General features: G+C 41.4%; 1 protein-coding gene and 2 non-coding genes across 3 annotated transcripts; 1 reads left to right on the forward strand and 2 right to left on the reverse strand.

Moving 5' to 3' along the window:
* On the forward strand, window positions 1–3313 carry LOC147854117 (uncharacterized). Its single transcript, XM_087332635.1, has 6 exons — window positions 1–319; window positions 1881–2080; window positions 2254–2394; window positions 2707–2787; window positions 2899–3023; window positions 3119–3313. Exons 1-6 carry the CDS (start codon window positions 16–18, stop codon window positions 3165–3167), a joined length of 900 nt encoding a protein of 299 aa, XP_087188761.1. The 5' UTR covers window positions 1–15; the 3' UTR covers window positions 3168–3313.
* Window positions 3314–5312: 1999 nt separating this feature from the next.
* TRNAK-UUU (transfer RNA lysine (anticodon UUU)) lies at window positions 5313–5385 on the reverse strand. Its single transcript has one exon. It is a non-coding gene; the product is annotated as a tRNA-Lys (tRNA).
* An 850-nt stretch (window positions 5386–6235) lies between these two features.
* Window positions 6236–6308, reverse strand: TRNAK-UUU (transfer RNA lysine (anticodon UUU)). Its single transcript has one exon. It is a non-coding gene; the product is annotated as a tRNA-Lys (tRNA).
* Window positions 6309–18417: the final 12109 nt, after the last annotated feature.

Here is an 18417-nt window from a genome sequence, read left to right on the forward strand (position 1 = left end):
GACCTGTGTGTGGCTATGGCTATGGCAGTTGCTATGGCTCTGTCACAAGGATCCAGTTACAACACCCACACCAACAGTAACAACAACACCAACAACAACAAGAAGAAGAAGCAGCCATTGAAGGCCCTGGCCTCTTGGCTCCGCCATCAATCGCCCAAGATCAAGACCCTCCTCGGTGCCTCTGCTGCCCTTGTTGCCCTCATCTTCATCAGGATCGTGGTTCGCAACCACGACAATCTCTTCATCGCGTCCGAGTTCATCCACTCGCTCGGCATCCTCGTCCTCGTCTTCAAGCTCTCCAAGGAGAAGAATTGCTCAGGTTAATGAGATGCTTCCTCTCTTCTATTTGCTTAGTACTATGCTATTCAATTCCCCCTTCTTAATCCTTCTTCTTCTTCTTCTTTTGTTGTGTGTTTGTTTGCTTTTCTTCTGTTGTTTAGTTAGGGTTTATGTGTTTTTTTTATTCTTGTCGTTGTTGTTCGGTTGCTATGGCAAAGGAAACATAGATGATCATGTTATTTGTGTGCGGTTATTTCATGATGAAAGAAACGGTGCCGGTCATGTTGTCTGCATGGTTATCGTGACAAAGGAAACATGATTGATGACCTTGTTTGTGCCTGATTATCAAGACAAAAGAAACATAATTATTGTTTATGTTGATGATTTTGTTTGATAGTCTTGCCTTTCGTTCTTCGTTCTTGTAATATGTGTACTTATTACGCCCAAGGAAATGTAGCCCTGTTTCATATCATCCACTTACTTATATCATGATGATCATCATTGACAGGTTTCTTCATCAATATATGTACGTATTATGCCCAAAGATATATAGCCGGTTTCATATCATCCGCTTACTTATCTCATGATGATCATCATTGGCAGGTTTCTTCATGATGATGATAACTATGCGATGTTTTCACGATTGTGATAATGATAATGATATAATGGTAATTGTGACGATGGTGGTATCCAAGATTCCAAAGCCAAATCTTTTCCAATGTAGAGATGATGGAACGATAATTTGAAGATGATGATGATGAGATAATGCAATGATGATGATGAGGGTATATGATTGCCATTATGATCATTCCATCCAGGCTTCCAGTAACACTGAAAGTGGCTGATCATTGATTCACGATGGATTATTTCGTTTATTAGATTGGCAGTCACTAATACTGCTGTCTCAATATTTGACGGTGGCTTCATTCCTTCATGAAATGTGAATGAATGAAATGGTAGGTATATAGATGCATTGAAAGAGACAAAGCCTAAATGCTAGGTGACAATTTTGTTTTCATTGTATAGACAACTAAGAAAGTGTCCAAGTGTTGTGTTTTTGGTTCCCTTCTCGTTGGTAAATAATCATCTAGAGAAAGATTCCACGTGGGAGATTGTGAATGAGATTTCTCAAGAGGAGAATCTTGTGTGTTCAATTTTGTTAAATTCTACAGTGTTGGCTGTAGCGATTTGTTAAATTCATTGGATCTGGGATACAGCATGAGACAAGTGTAGCTGGACTTTTGTAGAATTCTCATTTGACTTGTTTCTCATAATGCAGATGTGCATTATATTCTGATGATGAAAGATGCTACTCCTTTCTTGTGGAGGTGCAACATTTTATGTTGACAAGAAAGGTTTTCTGAGAAATCACACCAATTGTGTAGATCAAACACATGTTCTGAAAGCTTTCTAGCACATGTTTTCTCTCTCTCTCTCTCTCTCTCTATGGTTATTTTATGATGCTACACTTGGGTTAGACTGCCATTGTGTGCTTCATGCCCATGTGCTTGTGTTTTTATTATCAAAACTTTACTATAACATATGGGAGCTCCAAACAGAGTAACTTTTCTGACTGTAGTGGTAATTTTGCTCAATGCCAGGGTTGTCTTTGAAATCACAAGAATTGACTGCCCTCTTTTTAGCGGTTCGGCTCTACTGCAGTTTTGTTATGGAATATGATATTCACACTATTTTGGACACAGCCGCATTTATAACGACATGTTGGGTGATTTATACTATACGATATAAGCTAAAGCCTACCTATCGATCGGGGCTTGATAATTTCTCCAACTATTTAGTGGTAAGGAGTTATTCTTGTTTTGAAAAAGAAGATGCAAATAGAGGTTGGGGTATTTACCAGCATTTGAGTCAATTTGATTTTAAGCTATTTTTGTAGCAACGATTTCATTGAACTTAAATCTGGGTGCTAAATAAAACAAGATTTCATTTGCATGATGATGCATTTTTCGCCAGGTTATACCGTGTGCTGGTCTTGCATTCTTCATTCACCCGACAACGAGGCATTGGATTGTAAATAGGATAATGTGGGCATTTTGTGTATACCTTGAGGCTCTTTCGGTTCTCCCTCAGCTTCGAGTTATGCAAAATACAAAGGTGACATTTCTATTAGCCAAGTTTACTAACCTATACTTTTATTCGTTTAAAATGATGTCCACATTCCTAGTTATTTGTCCATTGCGTGGAATACAAGGTTAACTTTTCTATTCTCTGAGATTAACTAATCTATTCTTTTATTTGTTTATAATGTCTATATTCTTTAATGCACTTACTTTATAGTTGTAATGTCCGCACGTGCTGTAACATATATGTACTTTTATTTGTTTGCTATGCCCCCATTTGTGAATATATGTACTTTTATCTGTTCATTGTGTTTCCATTCTTTAACATATTGACATCTTATTCTAGGTTGTGGAACCCTTTACTGCACACTATGTTTTTGCCTTGGGAGTGGCGAGGTTTTTGAGTTGTCTCCATTGGATTTTCCAGGTAAACTCTCAGACCCTTGTGTCTTGTTGTCCTTAGGTCGATTGTTGAAATTCACTATTGCTACTTTGAGATGTTACATACCTTTTGTATGCAAATTCTTATTTTTTATAGGTTCTTGATACTCGTGGTCGTCTATTGGTAGCATTGGGGCGTGGCGTATGGCCTATAGCTGTTCTCGTGTCTGAAGGAGTGCAAACCTTTATCCTTGCAGATTTTTGCTTCTATTATGTGAAGAGGTCAGATTTATTGGTTTGCTCAAATAAATTGAAATTGGTTTCTTGCCACGGAGATTCTGTTTATTGAAAGAAGTTTTTTTTGTTTTTGTTGATAGTGTTGTACGAGGCGAATCAATAATGCGGTTGCCAACAGAGATTGTGTAGTTAAGACAAAGATGGTTGGGATTTTTGTACATATAAAGCGCTGGCATATGAGCTCCTTAAATCTATGGAAGTTGTGAGATTTGGGCCAGTAATAAAAGTGTAAACACACAGGCTACATTTCTCTAATAATAGCAATTATTACTTCATATGGTTATGAGATTAGATTGACGAGACTCGTGTTTGCTTGGTTTGATTGTGATGAGTGCCTTTGTTGTGTGGTACTCAGATAGGCATTGAACTTTGCCATATGTGGAATGGCACTACATACGGTGTTGCCAAGATTGGAGGAAAAAGTTAAAAACATTCCAAACCTTGCAATATCTCTTCCATAGGATTAAAAAGTCTTTTTACACAGGAAAAAGCGGAAAGTTCATTATCATTGTGAAAAATGCTCTAATATATATATAATCAAGTTCATTATCATTGTGAAAAATGCGCTAATATATATATATATTCTGTTCATGTAGATTGAGGCCTCGGAGATGCTAAATATATATTGTTTAAACTGGTTTGAAGCACTATCGAGGATAATGATCTTCTGTGAAATAATATAATATTTTTTTATGTCTTTGATATAACCCGATATTGGAGACAATGGCATCGAACAAAAGTTCTCTCATAATACAGTTGCCAAATAATATAGGCGATACCATGCAATATTGGTGCTTCAATGAAATGATGATAAATAACTAATGAAAATGTTACAGAAAAGAATCTAGGATGTCTTGTTAAAATGTTGCTTGGAGGTCCTTGGTGATTTGGATTTGGGAGTTTCCTTCTTAAACCATTAAAATTAGCCTTTACAATTGGCCCCTTATGTTATATTCGTAACATTCTAGAATAAGTAAATGTTGTGTAATGATCAAACATGGTATCCAATTTGTGGGCATATTAAAAAATGTTCTCAAATTCTCGCACAAAAGCTTGATATTTGATAGCCTAGATACTCCACCTTCCTTTGAAATGAAAAATTTGAGACCGAATTCCTAAGTTTTCTTCCATGTTCCAAGTCAAAGACCGTTTCAAGTTTCCATTTGCAAATGAGAATACACGAGACTCATTTCAAGCATCCATTTGCAAATGAGAATACACGAGAATCATTGATTATATATTGCAATTTCTGTAGCTCATTATGTTAAGGTGAATGTTTCTTTGGATTAATGTAAAGGTTTAAAACTTGTCCATTACAGTAATTTACATATGCTATTACAAGGAGTGGAGTGGATAAGTCTTTACTCCAATGCATTGTGTGTTTTTAGGAAAGGATGGCTAGTAAGGATAGCAATGTAGAGGTTTGGCCACAATGAACCACATGATCTAAGAGAGAAAATACAGAGGGTTAACACAAAGCCATAGAGATGGTCATAAGAACATTAGGCCGATTTAATGGGAAAGACATCTCTCTATATTTCGTGCCTTAGAAAACTAAGATGCTCATGAGAGACATCCATAGGTGACCCACAATTGAGTGACTTCACAAGGGTAGTGGTGTCGAATCTTGATGCAAAGATGCTCGAGATGCAAACGGAGAGCCGTGATTGAGAGAAGTTTGAGAGAGGTCTATTAGAAAGGTACAACTTCGACGACTCCATGAAGATGACGAAGTGAAACTTGATAAATTGGGTCTAACCACCCTAGAATGGGTGGGTGCACCACCACAATGCTACAAGAATCGAGAGGCGGTTTGCATGCCTCTCGACGTTATCGCGAAGGTTGTGCGTGCGCGGGTCGTCTGAGCGAGGGAGCTTGCGCCTTACGACTTCGTGAGCTTGAAGCTCATCGAGTTTCGTCGTCGGCTCTTGGCCGCATCGGCTTTGGTCGAGTCAGCTTCCGACCGAGTAGGCTTTTGGTCCGCTTCAACGATCGGTTCATCTACCTTTGGTCTCAGAATATGAGAATAATACAACATCAATATCACATCATAATTCAAACATATATATGATAATAATACAACAATCATCACCGTCTGATGATTTGTGGGAATCGAACCCATCACATTCTCGAATATCAAACACCCGCCATTGGTGCATTGGATTTGTGTACTTTTGCTCTAGCCAATGCTCTGAAATCTTGTGTGTTATGAAACCCCTATATCTATGTCCCATCGTAATTCAAACAAAGGTTTAATAATAATACAACAACCATCACCGTCTATGGGAATCGAACCCACGACCACGTGGTTAAAAGCCACGCGCTCTACCGACTGAGCTAAGATGGCTCGACACAAATTTCTTTCTTAGCATGGAACCGCCACATATACGAAAATTATCTTAATAGCATAACAACTGCCAGGGTTCTTCCTTTTTAGGTCGACACCATGAAAGTAGTGAAACTAAGCAAAACACACACCAAAAGCATATCCTATCCATGCAACAACTTTGTTTACACTTTTGCACTAGCCAATCCTCCACGTTCTAAAATATCAACCACCTATATCAATATCGCATCCTAGTTCAAACATATATGATAATAATACCACAATCATCCCCATTTGTGAGAATCAGACCTAGGCCTAGGTGGTTAAAAGCCAAGCGGCTTCACTAAGACAGTTCCACAAGAATCTCATTGTTACCTATACTCCCTTGCCATATTGTAACAGAGTCCCTTAAATGTTCATGTGTTTACACATACCGATAATATACTTATTCTTGCAACAATACTTTTAACACAACGACCTTACATTTAACCATCCATGTACCCTCACACTTATGCACTCATTTACGTATGATCCTATGTATGATCCTACTTATAACACACACCAACAACATCCGCCATCGGTGAGATGGTTTTGTTTACAGTTTTGCTCTAGCCAATGCTCCACATTTTAAAATATCAAGTGCCTATATCAATATCACATCATAATTCAAACATATATATGATAATAATACAACAACCATCATCGTCTGTGGGAATCAAACCCATCACATTCTCGAATATCAACATCCACCATCGGTGAGATGGCTTTGTGTACTTTTCCTCTAGCCAATGCTCAATCTTGTGTGTTATGAAATCCCTATATCTATGTCCCATCATAATTCAAACAAAGGTGATTATAATACAACAACCATCGCCGTTTGTGGGAATCAAACCCACAACCACGTGATTAAAAGCCACACGCTCTACCAATTGAGCTAAGACGGCTCGACGCAAATGTCATTGTTAACATGAAACCGCCACAATACGAAAATTATCTTAATAGCATAACAACTGCTATTGGTTCTTCATTTTGTTAGAAATATTGAGAATCTATTAGATAGGTATATAGAGTTACAACCACAAAGATGGATATATGAACACAAAACTTCTATTACATATGAGAGTAGCTCACAATGGTAGTTCACCCATGCGCTCACACCTTAGAGGTTAGGTGGGATCTGGACCAACTCACTACAAAATTAGTGGGGACTGATGATCAATCCAACCACTGTGTAAGAAAGTGGATTATATTCTATGTTTGGTTTGAGTATAACATTAAATGTGCAAGTCAATTGATAGTATTGGAGATATTCCTTTTCTGCCAATTGACTTGTCATTTAATATGAAACAACTATTCCATGAAACAACTCTAGAGCCTATTGAAAAACAATATCCAGAAATTGATATTCTAGAATCACTATCTCCAGCCCAGTCGGAGTCGCAATACCCACTAAGTTCGTCAATTGTTGTCTTGTAGAAGATTCTGTAATTTAAAGTACCCACAATGTAAAGTACAAAGCTTACTTGATAAAATCTACCCCCGTTTTTCTTCTTAATCCACTCTTTTATAGACGCCCCCATGCATATGATGCATGTGAGGGTACAAGACATGCATGGAATGCATGTGATGCATGTTTGCCATTTGGCTCTCATGCATTACATGTGATGCATGATAACCATGTCACTCAATCAAGCTCTAATATGAGAATTTACATGTAAAAGTATAATGATAGAAAAATCATTTTTAAGGAAATGACTAAGCCTAGTGGTAAGTCTATTGCCTCATATCTTGGAGGTGCAAGGTTCAACCCTTGCTTGCATCCCTTTGATTACAAATTTTTAATAGGTTTTTTAGTCTAGATGATTTTGTTCGTTTCACACCGAAATCGCCGCGATCAACCTATTCGATCGATCCGTCTATTCGGTCCGCTTTCGACCTGGTGATCTGGTCTATTCGTTCTGGTTCTGGTTCTGGTTCCATCGCCGTCCGATTCCGCCAAAAACCATTACGAGTAGTTAAGCCACAATTTAGCCCAAGAACATTCAGTGCTCCACTCAGAGACAGAAAGTAATAAGTTTTGGCTCTGGTTATATAATGTGGGATTTTGATTTGTCCTATCTACGTGGGATATCTCATCTAAGTTTTGTTTTTCTCTTCTTCTCAAACTTCACATTCGCATAACTTGACATTTATTTGTCCATTTCAAATGTAGTAAAGTACATTTGGAAGCTCTTGGAGACCTCCATCTTCCCATACCATGATATTCAGCTAATCTAAAATAGTATCTTCACTATCATTGTTTCATGTCTTGTGTGAAGAACCACACTCGATTTTGGACATTCCTCGCAATTTTCACACCATTGCCGAAAATCTTCACGACATTCACCCCCACCAAACCACACGTCCTCCGGTACGTGCTAAGAAGAGAGAGTGTGAGATTTTGGCTACGGTGATCAATCAGATTCCTCCACGTCCTCATGTACATAACTCAAGTTTGTAGGCTCCGTCCTATTATCTTCATCGTCGAGGTGATCGAGGTTAGGATCCTCGTCTTGTCTTTTCTTGAAAATCTTTACTCTTTTTCGCGCAATGGGTATGGCCAACCTTGATCCATCTAGCTCCGCAAGGTGGTATGTGGCATTGTCGTCGACACTTATCACTACATATGGTCCGAACCATCTTCTTGCAAACTTTCTTGTTGTACTGTGTTGCTTGTCAAGGCTGTTGTTGTAGACCAATACCCAATCTCCTTCTTCGATCTTCTTAGGGCGCAATCAATGTGTCCTATCGAACCGAATCTTGTTCTTCACTCGGGCTGTCTCCATCATCTTTCGCACTTTTTCTAAATCTTCAGGCCTTCTTTCAAGCTGCCTTATCCATGCCGCTAATAATTCTTCTCGGCTCATCTCGTTCTCCCATGGTATCGCTAACCATGAGACGATCATCCTTTCGATAGGCATTACCGGCTTTTGTCCATACATAAGCTTTGTCGGCATATACCCGATCACTGAATTGTGTGTAGTTCTGTCAGCCCACAAGGCATAGGGCAATAGTCATGGCCAGTTCTCGACTCGACCGTTGCATGCTCGTACGATGGCTTTGACGATTGGTCTATGCCCTCGCTCGATCTTCCCATTCGCTTCCGGATTGTAGGCAGTCGTGAGGGAGAGCTTCACGCCTAGTCGATCGAAGAGCTCTGTTGCTTCGCGTGCATCCAACTCCCCTCGATCAACCACTATCTTTCCCACACATCGGTATCGGTAGACAACCTCTTCGAGTAGAAATTTGCAAACTGTTGACGTTGTCTTATTTGTCAAGGCCCGTCCTTCTACTTGATTTGTCAAGTCTTCTCTTGCTAGAGCTAAGTACTTCATTTGTCCCACTCCCATTAGCACCTAAACCAGATCCACCATCCATTTGAAGTGTATGATGAGCGGGTATGTCGGCCGTAGCTCATCACGATGACGTATATTCGAATGTATTTGGCAAGTTTCGCATATGGACACGAAATGGAGTACATCTTTGTACATGCTTGGCCACCAATACTTCTCCTTCAACTTTTCGAATGTCGCCCATGTTCCTCTATGACCTACCCAAGGACTCTTGTGGAATTTGGTCATCAACGTCACTTGCTCTGCTTTCTTTACCACCACTTGACGTGGCATTCCTGTCCTGCCAAAGGAATCCTCCCCTCAAGAAGTATTGATAGGCTTTCTATCGAATTCGTAGAGCATCCTCCTTCGTAAATGAAGCATCCGTCGTCATTGTTCTTAAGAATCTGCCGATTAGTAACCACTCTCCTTCGTACTCTTCCTCGTTGAAGGCGTGGAGGGTTAGGGTGTCCTTGTCTTCTGCCGATAGTCGAGCCATCTTGAAGAAGCCAAGGGTGACATCTTCATCTTCCGAAACCATCTCACTTTCATTCTCAAATCTTGCCCTCGACAACATGTCAGCCATGACGTTCTTCTTCCCTGCAATATGGCGGATCTCTGGGTTTAAAGACTTGATATAGGCGATCCACCTTAGCATAGCTAGATTTGGTGTCGCACATCCTGAGATCATCCCGAGGATTGGGAGACAATCTGTCTCAATTATTACTTCCGACCCGATCAGGTAGTCTTTGTCCGTCTTCACTGCCGACATAATACCCCAAAGTTCCCGCTTGACTTGGGCGTATCTTTGTTGTCGTTCACTGAGAACCTTTGCTTCGAACCGGATGGCATACCACGCATTATCTTCTCCTTCTTGGTTGATGACCCACCCGATTCCGGCTGGGCTCATATCTACAATCACATAAATCGGTTTCTCTTCGGTATAGTTGGCCTTTCTTAGTGCTGGAGCTTCAAGAAGTAGTTTCTTCAATCTTCGCATTGTGTTTGTGTGCTTGTCTCACCATTCAAACTTCATTCTTTTCTTTAGCAATCCATATAAAGGCTCAATGACATGAGCGTAGTGCGGAATCCATATATGATAAAACGCACATGCTCCAAGGAACCTTCGTTTAGCATTCTTCTTTCATATCCTGGATTGCGTTCACCTTGGATGGCGAAGGCTTCCGGCCGTATGCTCCACACAAGTGACCTACCACCAAGATCTCTGGTTGCTTGAATGCGGATTTTTCTCCCAAAACTGTCAAATTCACATCTTCAAGCCTTTAGAGCACCTTCTCGCAATCTTTCATATGATCCGCGACGAACTTTCTACACCCTTCCTTATCTTTCGATTCATCCTTCTCCTCATCCGAACATCCTTTTATTGGAATATTATCCTAGAATGGCATCGTGATGTCTGAGATGCAATCCTTCAAGACCTTGTTCTTGGCATTCAGCATATGAGCCACCGAGTTCGTTGCACCTTGAGGTAAGGTACATATTCACACAAGCCCGATCGGAGTCCTCATGGTTGTAATGTCACGATTGTCGATCGTCAACTGGAATTGGTCATATCCGGAGTAGAGATCGCCAATGGAGTAGATAGACTGACCCGCAGATGCTTCGGCAAATTCATACACACTTGGACCAATTCTAGCATTCCGAATTGTCACCTTGTTGACGGGTTGAAGATCTTGGATGAATCGCAATGATCCATTCATCAACTTCGGTAGGTGTGCTCTGGGAACCGGTATCGGTTTCAAATTCCAAGGCACGTGCGGCACCGTGAAGATCACCATCGGTTCTATCGTCCTTGGATCAGCATATCCGATTTATTGTGGGAAAAATGTGAAAGCCTTCCCATGTCTCTCAAGCATATCATGAAACATTTGCTCCTCTTTAGGGAGGAGGAAATCCTCCCTTCCAACTCGTAGCTTTCCTTTCGTCTCTTTGGTGAAGACATGACCTATTGCCTTTGGATCTCTTAAGCTTGGATCGTTAGCGACTTCCCTCATCTTTTGCCAACTATCTTCCAGTAGCGGAACCACAATTGGCTTGATCTTCGTATCCACCGTTTTAAATTTTGTGTTGATATCAACTTCCTTCATCAAGATGCTTTGATGATATTCATCGATGATTGTGTACATGTTGATGGAGTTAACCGAAATCACGTTGTCATGAAGATATGAGGGTATAAAGTTTGTGAAAGGAAAAGAGAAAACTGTGAGATATCCCACATAGGCACGACAAATACGGCTCTCATCATATATAAGGTAGAGCAAAAGCTATTGTCTTTGTGTTTATGTGTGGAGCATAGAGAGTTCAAGGTAACTTGAACTAAGATTGGAGGTGGCCTAGCCACTTGTAAAGGTTTTGGCCAACCAAAATCGGACTGGCGATGGAGTCGGTGATCCGGCGGCAGTCGACGAGGCGACGACATTTGGCGAACCGGCTGGAAACCGGCATCCGGCGAACTGGCGACTAGATAAATAAATATATAAATATATATACATATATATATAAACATATACAAATACAAGGAGGGCAAGTAAGGATTCAAACCTTGCACCTCCAACTTAAGAGTCAATTGGCTTACCACTAGGCCAAGATATTTAGTTAAAATTATATTTCTATCATCGTACTTTTACATGTAAATTCTTATGCATGAGAGCTAAAATGAGTGACATGGTTATCATGCACCGCATGTAATACACGAGCGCCAAATGGCAAACATGCATCATATGCATGGGGGCATCTATAAAAGGATGGATGAAAATGTATTATGGATCCATGTATGAACTAAGAAATGAATGAGAAGAAAATTCATTGATGATATATCTTGTTTCTTAAATCAAGAGTTCAAATCTTAATCTCAATATCTCTCTTGGCCATATCAATCTTTCTCAATCTAAGTCAAGAATTTAATCCTTAATCTCTTTCTCTCTCTCAATCCATCCTAAATACTTTCTCGCTAAGCTTGGTGCGAACTTCGATCCTTCCGGTCCAGAACCCTGGCGGTTCCGCCTCGCGATCCACGCGTAGTGACGGATCTTCACGACAACGTGTCGATCGTGAAGATAGCTCAAGTTCACGACATCCTCGATTTCGCCGATGGTGTCATTAAATGAGGCTTCTTCCATAATATGAGTAACAAACTCTTCTTCTTCTATTATGTTTTCTTTTTTCAGTATCTTCTCGAAGTCTTGTATCCGACGCTTGTCCTTTTTGTTGGGTAGTACTAGTTTACATGCGCCACTAGGTGAGACACATGTTGCTTCTCCTCACAATCCACGTGTTCTACTTTCTTGTGGGGACTTGTGATCGCTCGGACTATTTGTGCCCCATGCTTCAATAGTCCGCTCTAAAAGTCCGAAGCATCTTCTCTAAGACAATCCTGATTCCTTTCATGGTTGGCACATACAGTCAAGAATTGTACGGCCTTCTTCCCATCAAGACTCCTAATTCGAGCAAATGCCGCACCATTGTCGAACACTTTGGTTTCCATCCATGATGATGTTATGTACGGTTGCCCAAGAATGATGGGATGGGACACCGAGTCTTGAACAAAAAAATGTTGATCTATCTCGACATCACCAATCGTGATGGGGATGTTAGGACATGCGCCATACAAGTCTTCGGTAGCTTTCGTAGCAGCACGGATCTTCCACCCATGATTCATATTTATGGGCCATCTTCCCTTCCTGTAGACCTCAGTCGACATAAGGTTGATTTCAGACCCATGGTCTATTAACGCTACGACTGTCTCTTTTCTTTCCCCCAATTTCACTAGCGTCTCCATCGTTGCTCGCGCCCAATGAGGCCGAGTATAGTGGCTGTCCACCATATCTTCCTCGACTTTGTCTCTTGCCATCGTTATGGCATTCGCTTTTGCTTTTAGTGGCTTCTCTTCTTCTTCGTCCGGCTGTTGCCTTTTTCTCTTTATGAGGTCCACAATCGTATCATGGAACTCCTTCTTTGTAATGCTGAACAATTCCCTCAATGACAAAGTCACGTGGCTGTCAAGAACACGTTCCTCGAGAATCTTCTTCAGGTTTGTCTCTGCTCTATGTCCGACCTTAGCTTATAGGTAGGCATAGTTCTTGTCATTTGAGTGGGGTCTTCGACACCAACCTTCATGGGTTGAACCGTTTCTTCGACTCGTTTGCTCGACTCCCCTTTCCGGCTCGAGTCTCTTTCCTCCATTTGTAACGCTCGACTCGTTTCTACATCTTCTTTCTTTTTTGCGTTCCTTGTTTCATGTCTTTTTGATGGGCCTTGCTCTTCTATTCTTTTTCTTTTTTCCTCGACGAACACCTCGTGGTTGTCGCACATCACTTCCGCGAGTATGGTGTTGTCATCCACCGGATCCGACCATCCGGTTATACTTTGTACACTTCGATCCGCAAGCTCTACCTCGTTCGAAGTGACTTTTCCCTTCTTCTCATACTCGAGAACGGTAGACCAAAACTTTGTTCCCATTCTAGTAGCTTCATTTTTATCTTTTCCGACTCTAATTCCAGCCGATGCAACATAGTGCATCGCATCCACATGAGTCGCCTCAACATCTTCCATAGATTTCTACATTCCCCCTGTTCTGAAATTCACCCGTAGGGGACTTTGAGTTTCAATCGAGCATATCATGTTGTCATCCATGTATACGATATTTTGTCGGATGGCCTCTCGAAGGCTCGCGTAATCCCTTCTCATGTGGTCCATGCTATTGCACCACACGCATCTAAAGGGTTCTTTTCCTTTCGGCCCTCAACAATTCATGTTGGCTAGCGTGACCATCTCGAACTTCTTCGCGAGCTCTTCGATGATGCCGTCATCAATCTTCTTTTCTTCCAGGCTGCTTTGTTTGGGTGGCTCAGCTACTTTCGGTTGTCTTGTTTTCTCCGCGACAATCAATCCCGCTAAGTCGGTGTCATCAATCCACTCACGACGCTTGTCGAGCCTATTGGATGCTCGCTTCACTGCAACCTAGTCCGCCACAAGCCCGTTCGCTTGGGTATCATCTTCGAGGAGAGTACCCAGTTCTCATCTATCCTTCATATCCACAACCTTTAGGAAGTACAAAGTTTTGTCCTCCTCAAGTAGCACTTGGTCTGTGGCAAGGAGACGCCTATACATCTGGTCGAATTCGTCGTACACCCTGAGGCGCTCATCTTCTTATTTTTCTTCTCTATCCACTTCATCAAGATATGTCAAGTCATCCTCGACAAATCTTCTGTCGTGAACTCCGCTAATATCGCTTTCTCGAATTCTGACCACGTTGTCTTCCCTTCTTGAAGCTCGATGATGCGCCTTTGAATGTTGTTGGCGACCACTCTCTTGAAACTTGTGATTTGACGCGCTTTAGACATGTCCCTTTGACTCATCTCCCTTTTGTATGCATCAAGGAACTTCGTAATGTTCCTTCCGTCAAATTCACCCTCAAGCTCAACGACATAGTCGACAAACTTCTCCACGCTCGCATCGTTGTCTCGAGATCTCATCATTTGTTCGACGATCAACATCATCCTTTCGAACTCTCTCGCTTGATTGCTTGAGGATGCCATCTCCAAGTATCGGTTGATCCTCGATTTGATCCTTCCTGCCACCTCTTTCACGTCGGGTTCACCACTTAATTATGTTGTGAAGGTCCGTCACTATGTGTAGATCGTGAGGCGGAACCGCCGGGGTTCTGGATCGGAAGGACTCGAAGTACGCACTAGCTTTAGCGAGAAAGGATTTAAGATAGATTGAGAGAGAGAGATTGAGATTAAGATTGAAAATTTGAAACAGATTCAGAACGATTGAAATAGAAAGAGAGATTAAGATTGAACTGTTGACTTTAGATTTAAAGAACAAGATATCATCAAAAGGATAACTACTTTTCTTCTTAATATTAATTTTCATATAAAGTACAAAGCTTGCTTGATAAAATCTACCCCCGTTTTTCTTCTTCATCCACTCTTTTATAGACGCTCCCATGCATATGATGCATGTTTGCCATTTGGTTATCATGCATTACATGTGATGCATAATAACCATGTCACTCAATCAAGCTCTAATATGAGAATTTACATGTAAAAGAATAATGATAGAAAAAATATTTTTAAGGAAATGACTAAGCCTAGTGGTAAGTCTATTGCTTCATATCTTGGAGGTGCAAGGTTCAAGCCTTGCTCGCATCCCTTTGATTACAAATTTTTAATAGGTTTTTTAGTCTAGATGATTTTGTTCGTTTCACACCGAAATCATTGCGATCAACCTATCCAATCGATCCGTCTATCCGGTCCACTTCCAACCTGGTGATTCGGTCTATCCGTTCTGGTTCCGGTTCCATCGCCGTTCGTCTGTTCCGATTCCGGTTTCGGTTTCGTCGCCGTTCGGTTTCGCCAAAATCCATTACAAGTAGTTAAGCCACAGTTTAGCCCAAGAACATTCTGTGCTCCACTCATAGACAAAAAGTAATAAGTTCTGGCTCTGCTTATATATTGTGGGATCCTGATTTGTCCTATCTATGTGGGATATCTCATAGTTTTGTTTTTCTCTTCTTCTTCTCAAACTTCACATTCGTATAACTTGACATTTATTTGTCCGTTTCAAATGTAGTAAAGTACATTCGGAAGCTCTTGGAGATCTCCATCTTCCCGTACCAAGATATTTAGCTAATCTAAATAGTATCTTCACTATCATTGTTTCATGACTTGTGTGAAGAACCACACTCGATTTTGGACATTCCTTGCAATTTTCACACCATTGCCGAAAATCTTCACGACAACGTATACCTCCTCCTTGTGATGCCCATTCAGAAAGGCCGATTTGACATCCATTTGATAAATCGGCCATCCTCTTGAAGCAGCCAACGCTATGACCATTCGAATTGTTGTCATTCGGCCTGTCGGGGCAAATGTTTCTTGTACATCGAACCCTTCAATTTGGGAGTATCCTTGTGCTACTAGCCTGGCCTTAAATTTCTCCAAAGAACCATCAACTTTATACTTTACTTTCCACACCCACTTGGTGCCTATCACCTTCCTCTTTGTTGGCCTCTTTACGAACTCCCATGTGTCATTTTTCATGATGCTATCATATTCTGATATCATCGTCTCTTTCCACTTCGGGTCGGCCATGGCTTTCTCCACCGAGGTCGGCTCACTCACTCAACGTGTGATGTCCACCATCAGATCCATGTTGACAATGTGGTCAGAGGTTCTCCCTTGCTCCTATATTCTTCTTGATCTTCGTAATCCATTAGTTGAAGTTTTAGGAAACTCAACTTGAGGAGTACATTCATTGAAGAGTTGTTGAGCCCACTTAGGTATTTTCCTTACATGTGACACTAGCATAGGCTGAACTAGCGAGCCATTACCATCAAATGGTTCAACTTCCTTTTCTGGACAGTGGGTCGGTATTGGGTGGAAGACTTATGCGGTTGATGAGATAGCTTGAGAGTTGTTGGTCTCAGCTAGTTGTGGTTGTTTCTCATTGAACACCACATTGCAGGTTGTCAATATCTTTCTTGGCTCTGGATCGTAGAGTCGATAGGCCTTTGACTCTTCACTATATCTGAGACAGATACACTTCTTGCTTTTAGCATCCAACTTCTTTCTGCTCACATCTGGAACATGTGCACAACACGTACACCCAAAGGTTCTGAAGTGCAACACTGAAGGTTTCTTGCCTGAATAAGTTTCTTGGGGTGTTTTCCCTTGAAGTGCCTTCGTGTAGCTCCGATTAAGGATGTAAATTGCTGTATTCACTACTTCAACCCAGAATGGGATGGGTAGTGCTTGTGCCTTCAACATACACCTAGCCATCTCGACAATTGTCTGGTTTTGACGTTCGACAACGCCATTTTGTTGTGGGGTGTAGGAAGTTGTAACTTGGTGCTTAATTCCATGCTCTTTACAATACTCACAGAATTCTCCATCTTGATCAGAACGTTGTTGTGCCTTTCGGCTCCGGATCGTTGCGTGAGTCGAGTGGGAACCGCCGAGGTTTTGGACTAGGAGGAAGAGGAATACAACTTAAGGCTAGTTATGAATAGTAGAAAGAGAAGTAAGATAGCAATCTCGTGAATCCCACGAGTTTAGTGTATTTAAAACAATATTTAGATTATAAGGGTAATTTAGATGGCAAAATTCGTGAATCCCACGAATATATTAGATTGATCAAATCCTTGTATATTAATCAACAACCTTATACATATTTCTCTCCTCCTTATATAAAGATGGAAGAGGCTAAGCATGGCTTCATGCTTTTTCACCAAAAGTGTCCATGCACACTAAATGTGCATGTGATGCTTTTTCATTTCCTAAGTATAGGGCTCATGCACGCTAGATGTGCATGAGTCACTTTTAATGTCACGTGTAAATAAAATATTCACACCCTAAAGAATACATGATTTTTACCTTTTAATAAAGGTATGTGTAAATAAAGGTCTTATACTTATTAAATCTATATGTATAACATTAAAGATAAGTTATTACAATGGTAAAGTTGAGGTTTATCTACGTGGAGGTGTAGGGTTTGAATCCTGCCCTTTGCACGTGATAAATATTTTGATATATTATTTATTTAATTATATGTAATTAAATCGGTTATATAATTTTTACTTTTTCACGTTGTGTACAAAATACACTGCGACACTCGCCCCCTCCGAACCCGCACATCCTCCGGTATGTGCCGAAGTTCTCGATTCCTCATATCTGTCTTCACCCAAGCTTCCTCCGATTCTCCCCTTATGTCGACTATGAGTTGTAATTCACTTTCTTCGCTTCCCGCATCACCGTGGTCTTCGTCCGACTGCTCCTCGTTGTCGGCCTTGGCTTGGATCACATAGGGTTTGTCGTCGGTCCGCTTCTTGAAAATCTTCACCTGCTTCCCGGCTATGGGCACTCGTAGTATTGTTCCATCCAACTCGGACAGTCGGTACGTTCCGTTGTCGAAGACTTTCCGAACCTCGTATGGCCTGAACCATCTTTTCACGAATTTCCGCATTGTTGTATGTTGATGGTCCAAGCTACTGTCATAGACGATCACCCAATCTCCTCCTTCAATCCTCCTCAGTCGTAGTCAGTGCTTTGTGTTGAACCGGCTTTTGTTCCGGAATCGTGCTTCTTGTTGTCGGCGTATTGCTTCCGCTATGTCTGCCGGTCTTCCCTCTAATTGTCGTATCCGGACCGCTAGTAGTTCTTCCCGGCTCATCTCTTCCTTCCACAGGAGCACCATCCATGTTGCGATTGCGGTTTCCGTCAGCATTACCGGTGCTTGTCTGGTCATGAGTTCTGCCGGCATGTAACCGGTTACGGAGCTATGCGTCGTCCGATCCACCCATAGTGCATACGGAAGCATCTGCGGCCAGTCCTTCACCTTTCCATCGCATGCCTTCGCAAGTGCTTTCACGATCGGACTATGTCCTCGTTCGATTTTCCCGTTGGCCTCCAGATTGTATGCCGTTGTCAGCGTTAACCAAACTCCGTGTTTGGCGAAGAATCCCCTAGCTTTGTCCGAGTCGAGTTCTCCCCGGTCCGCAATCACTTGTCCTACGCACCCGTACCTGCAAAATACTTCCTCCAAAAGAAATTGGCATACCGCGGAACACGTTTTCCTCTGAAGCGCTCAACCTTCTACTTGATTCGTGAGATCTTCCCGAGCTAATACCAAGTATTTCTTCCACCAATATTTTTGTACT

The sequence above is a fragment of the Azolla caroliniana genome, unplaced genomic scaffold (assembly GCF_043228905.1).
Source record: "Azolla caroliniana isolate FFs.n. ecotype wild unplaced genomic scaffold, voAzoCaro1.0.p SCAF_16, whole genome shotgun sequence".
Lineage (NCBI taxonomy): Eukaryota > Viridiplantae > Streptophyta > Polypodiopsida > Salviniales > Salviniaceae > Azolla > Azolla caroliniana.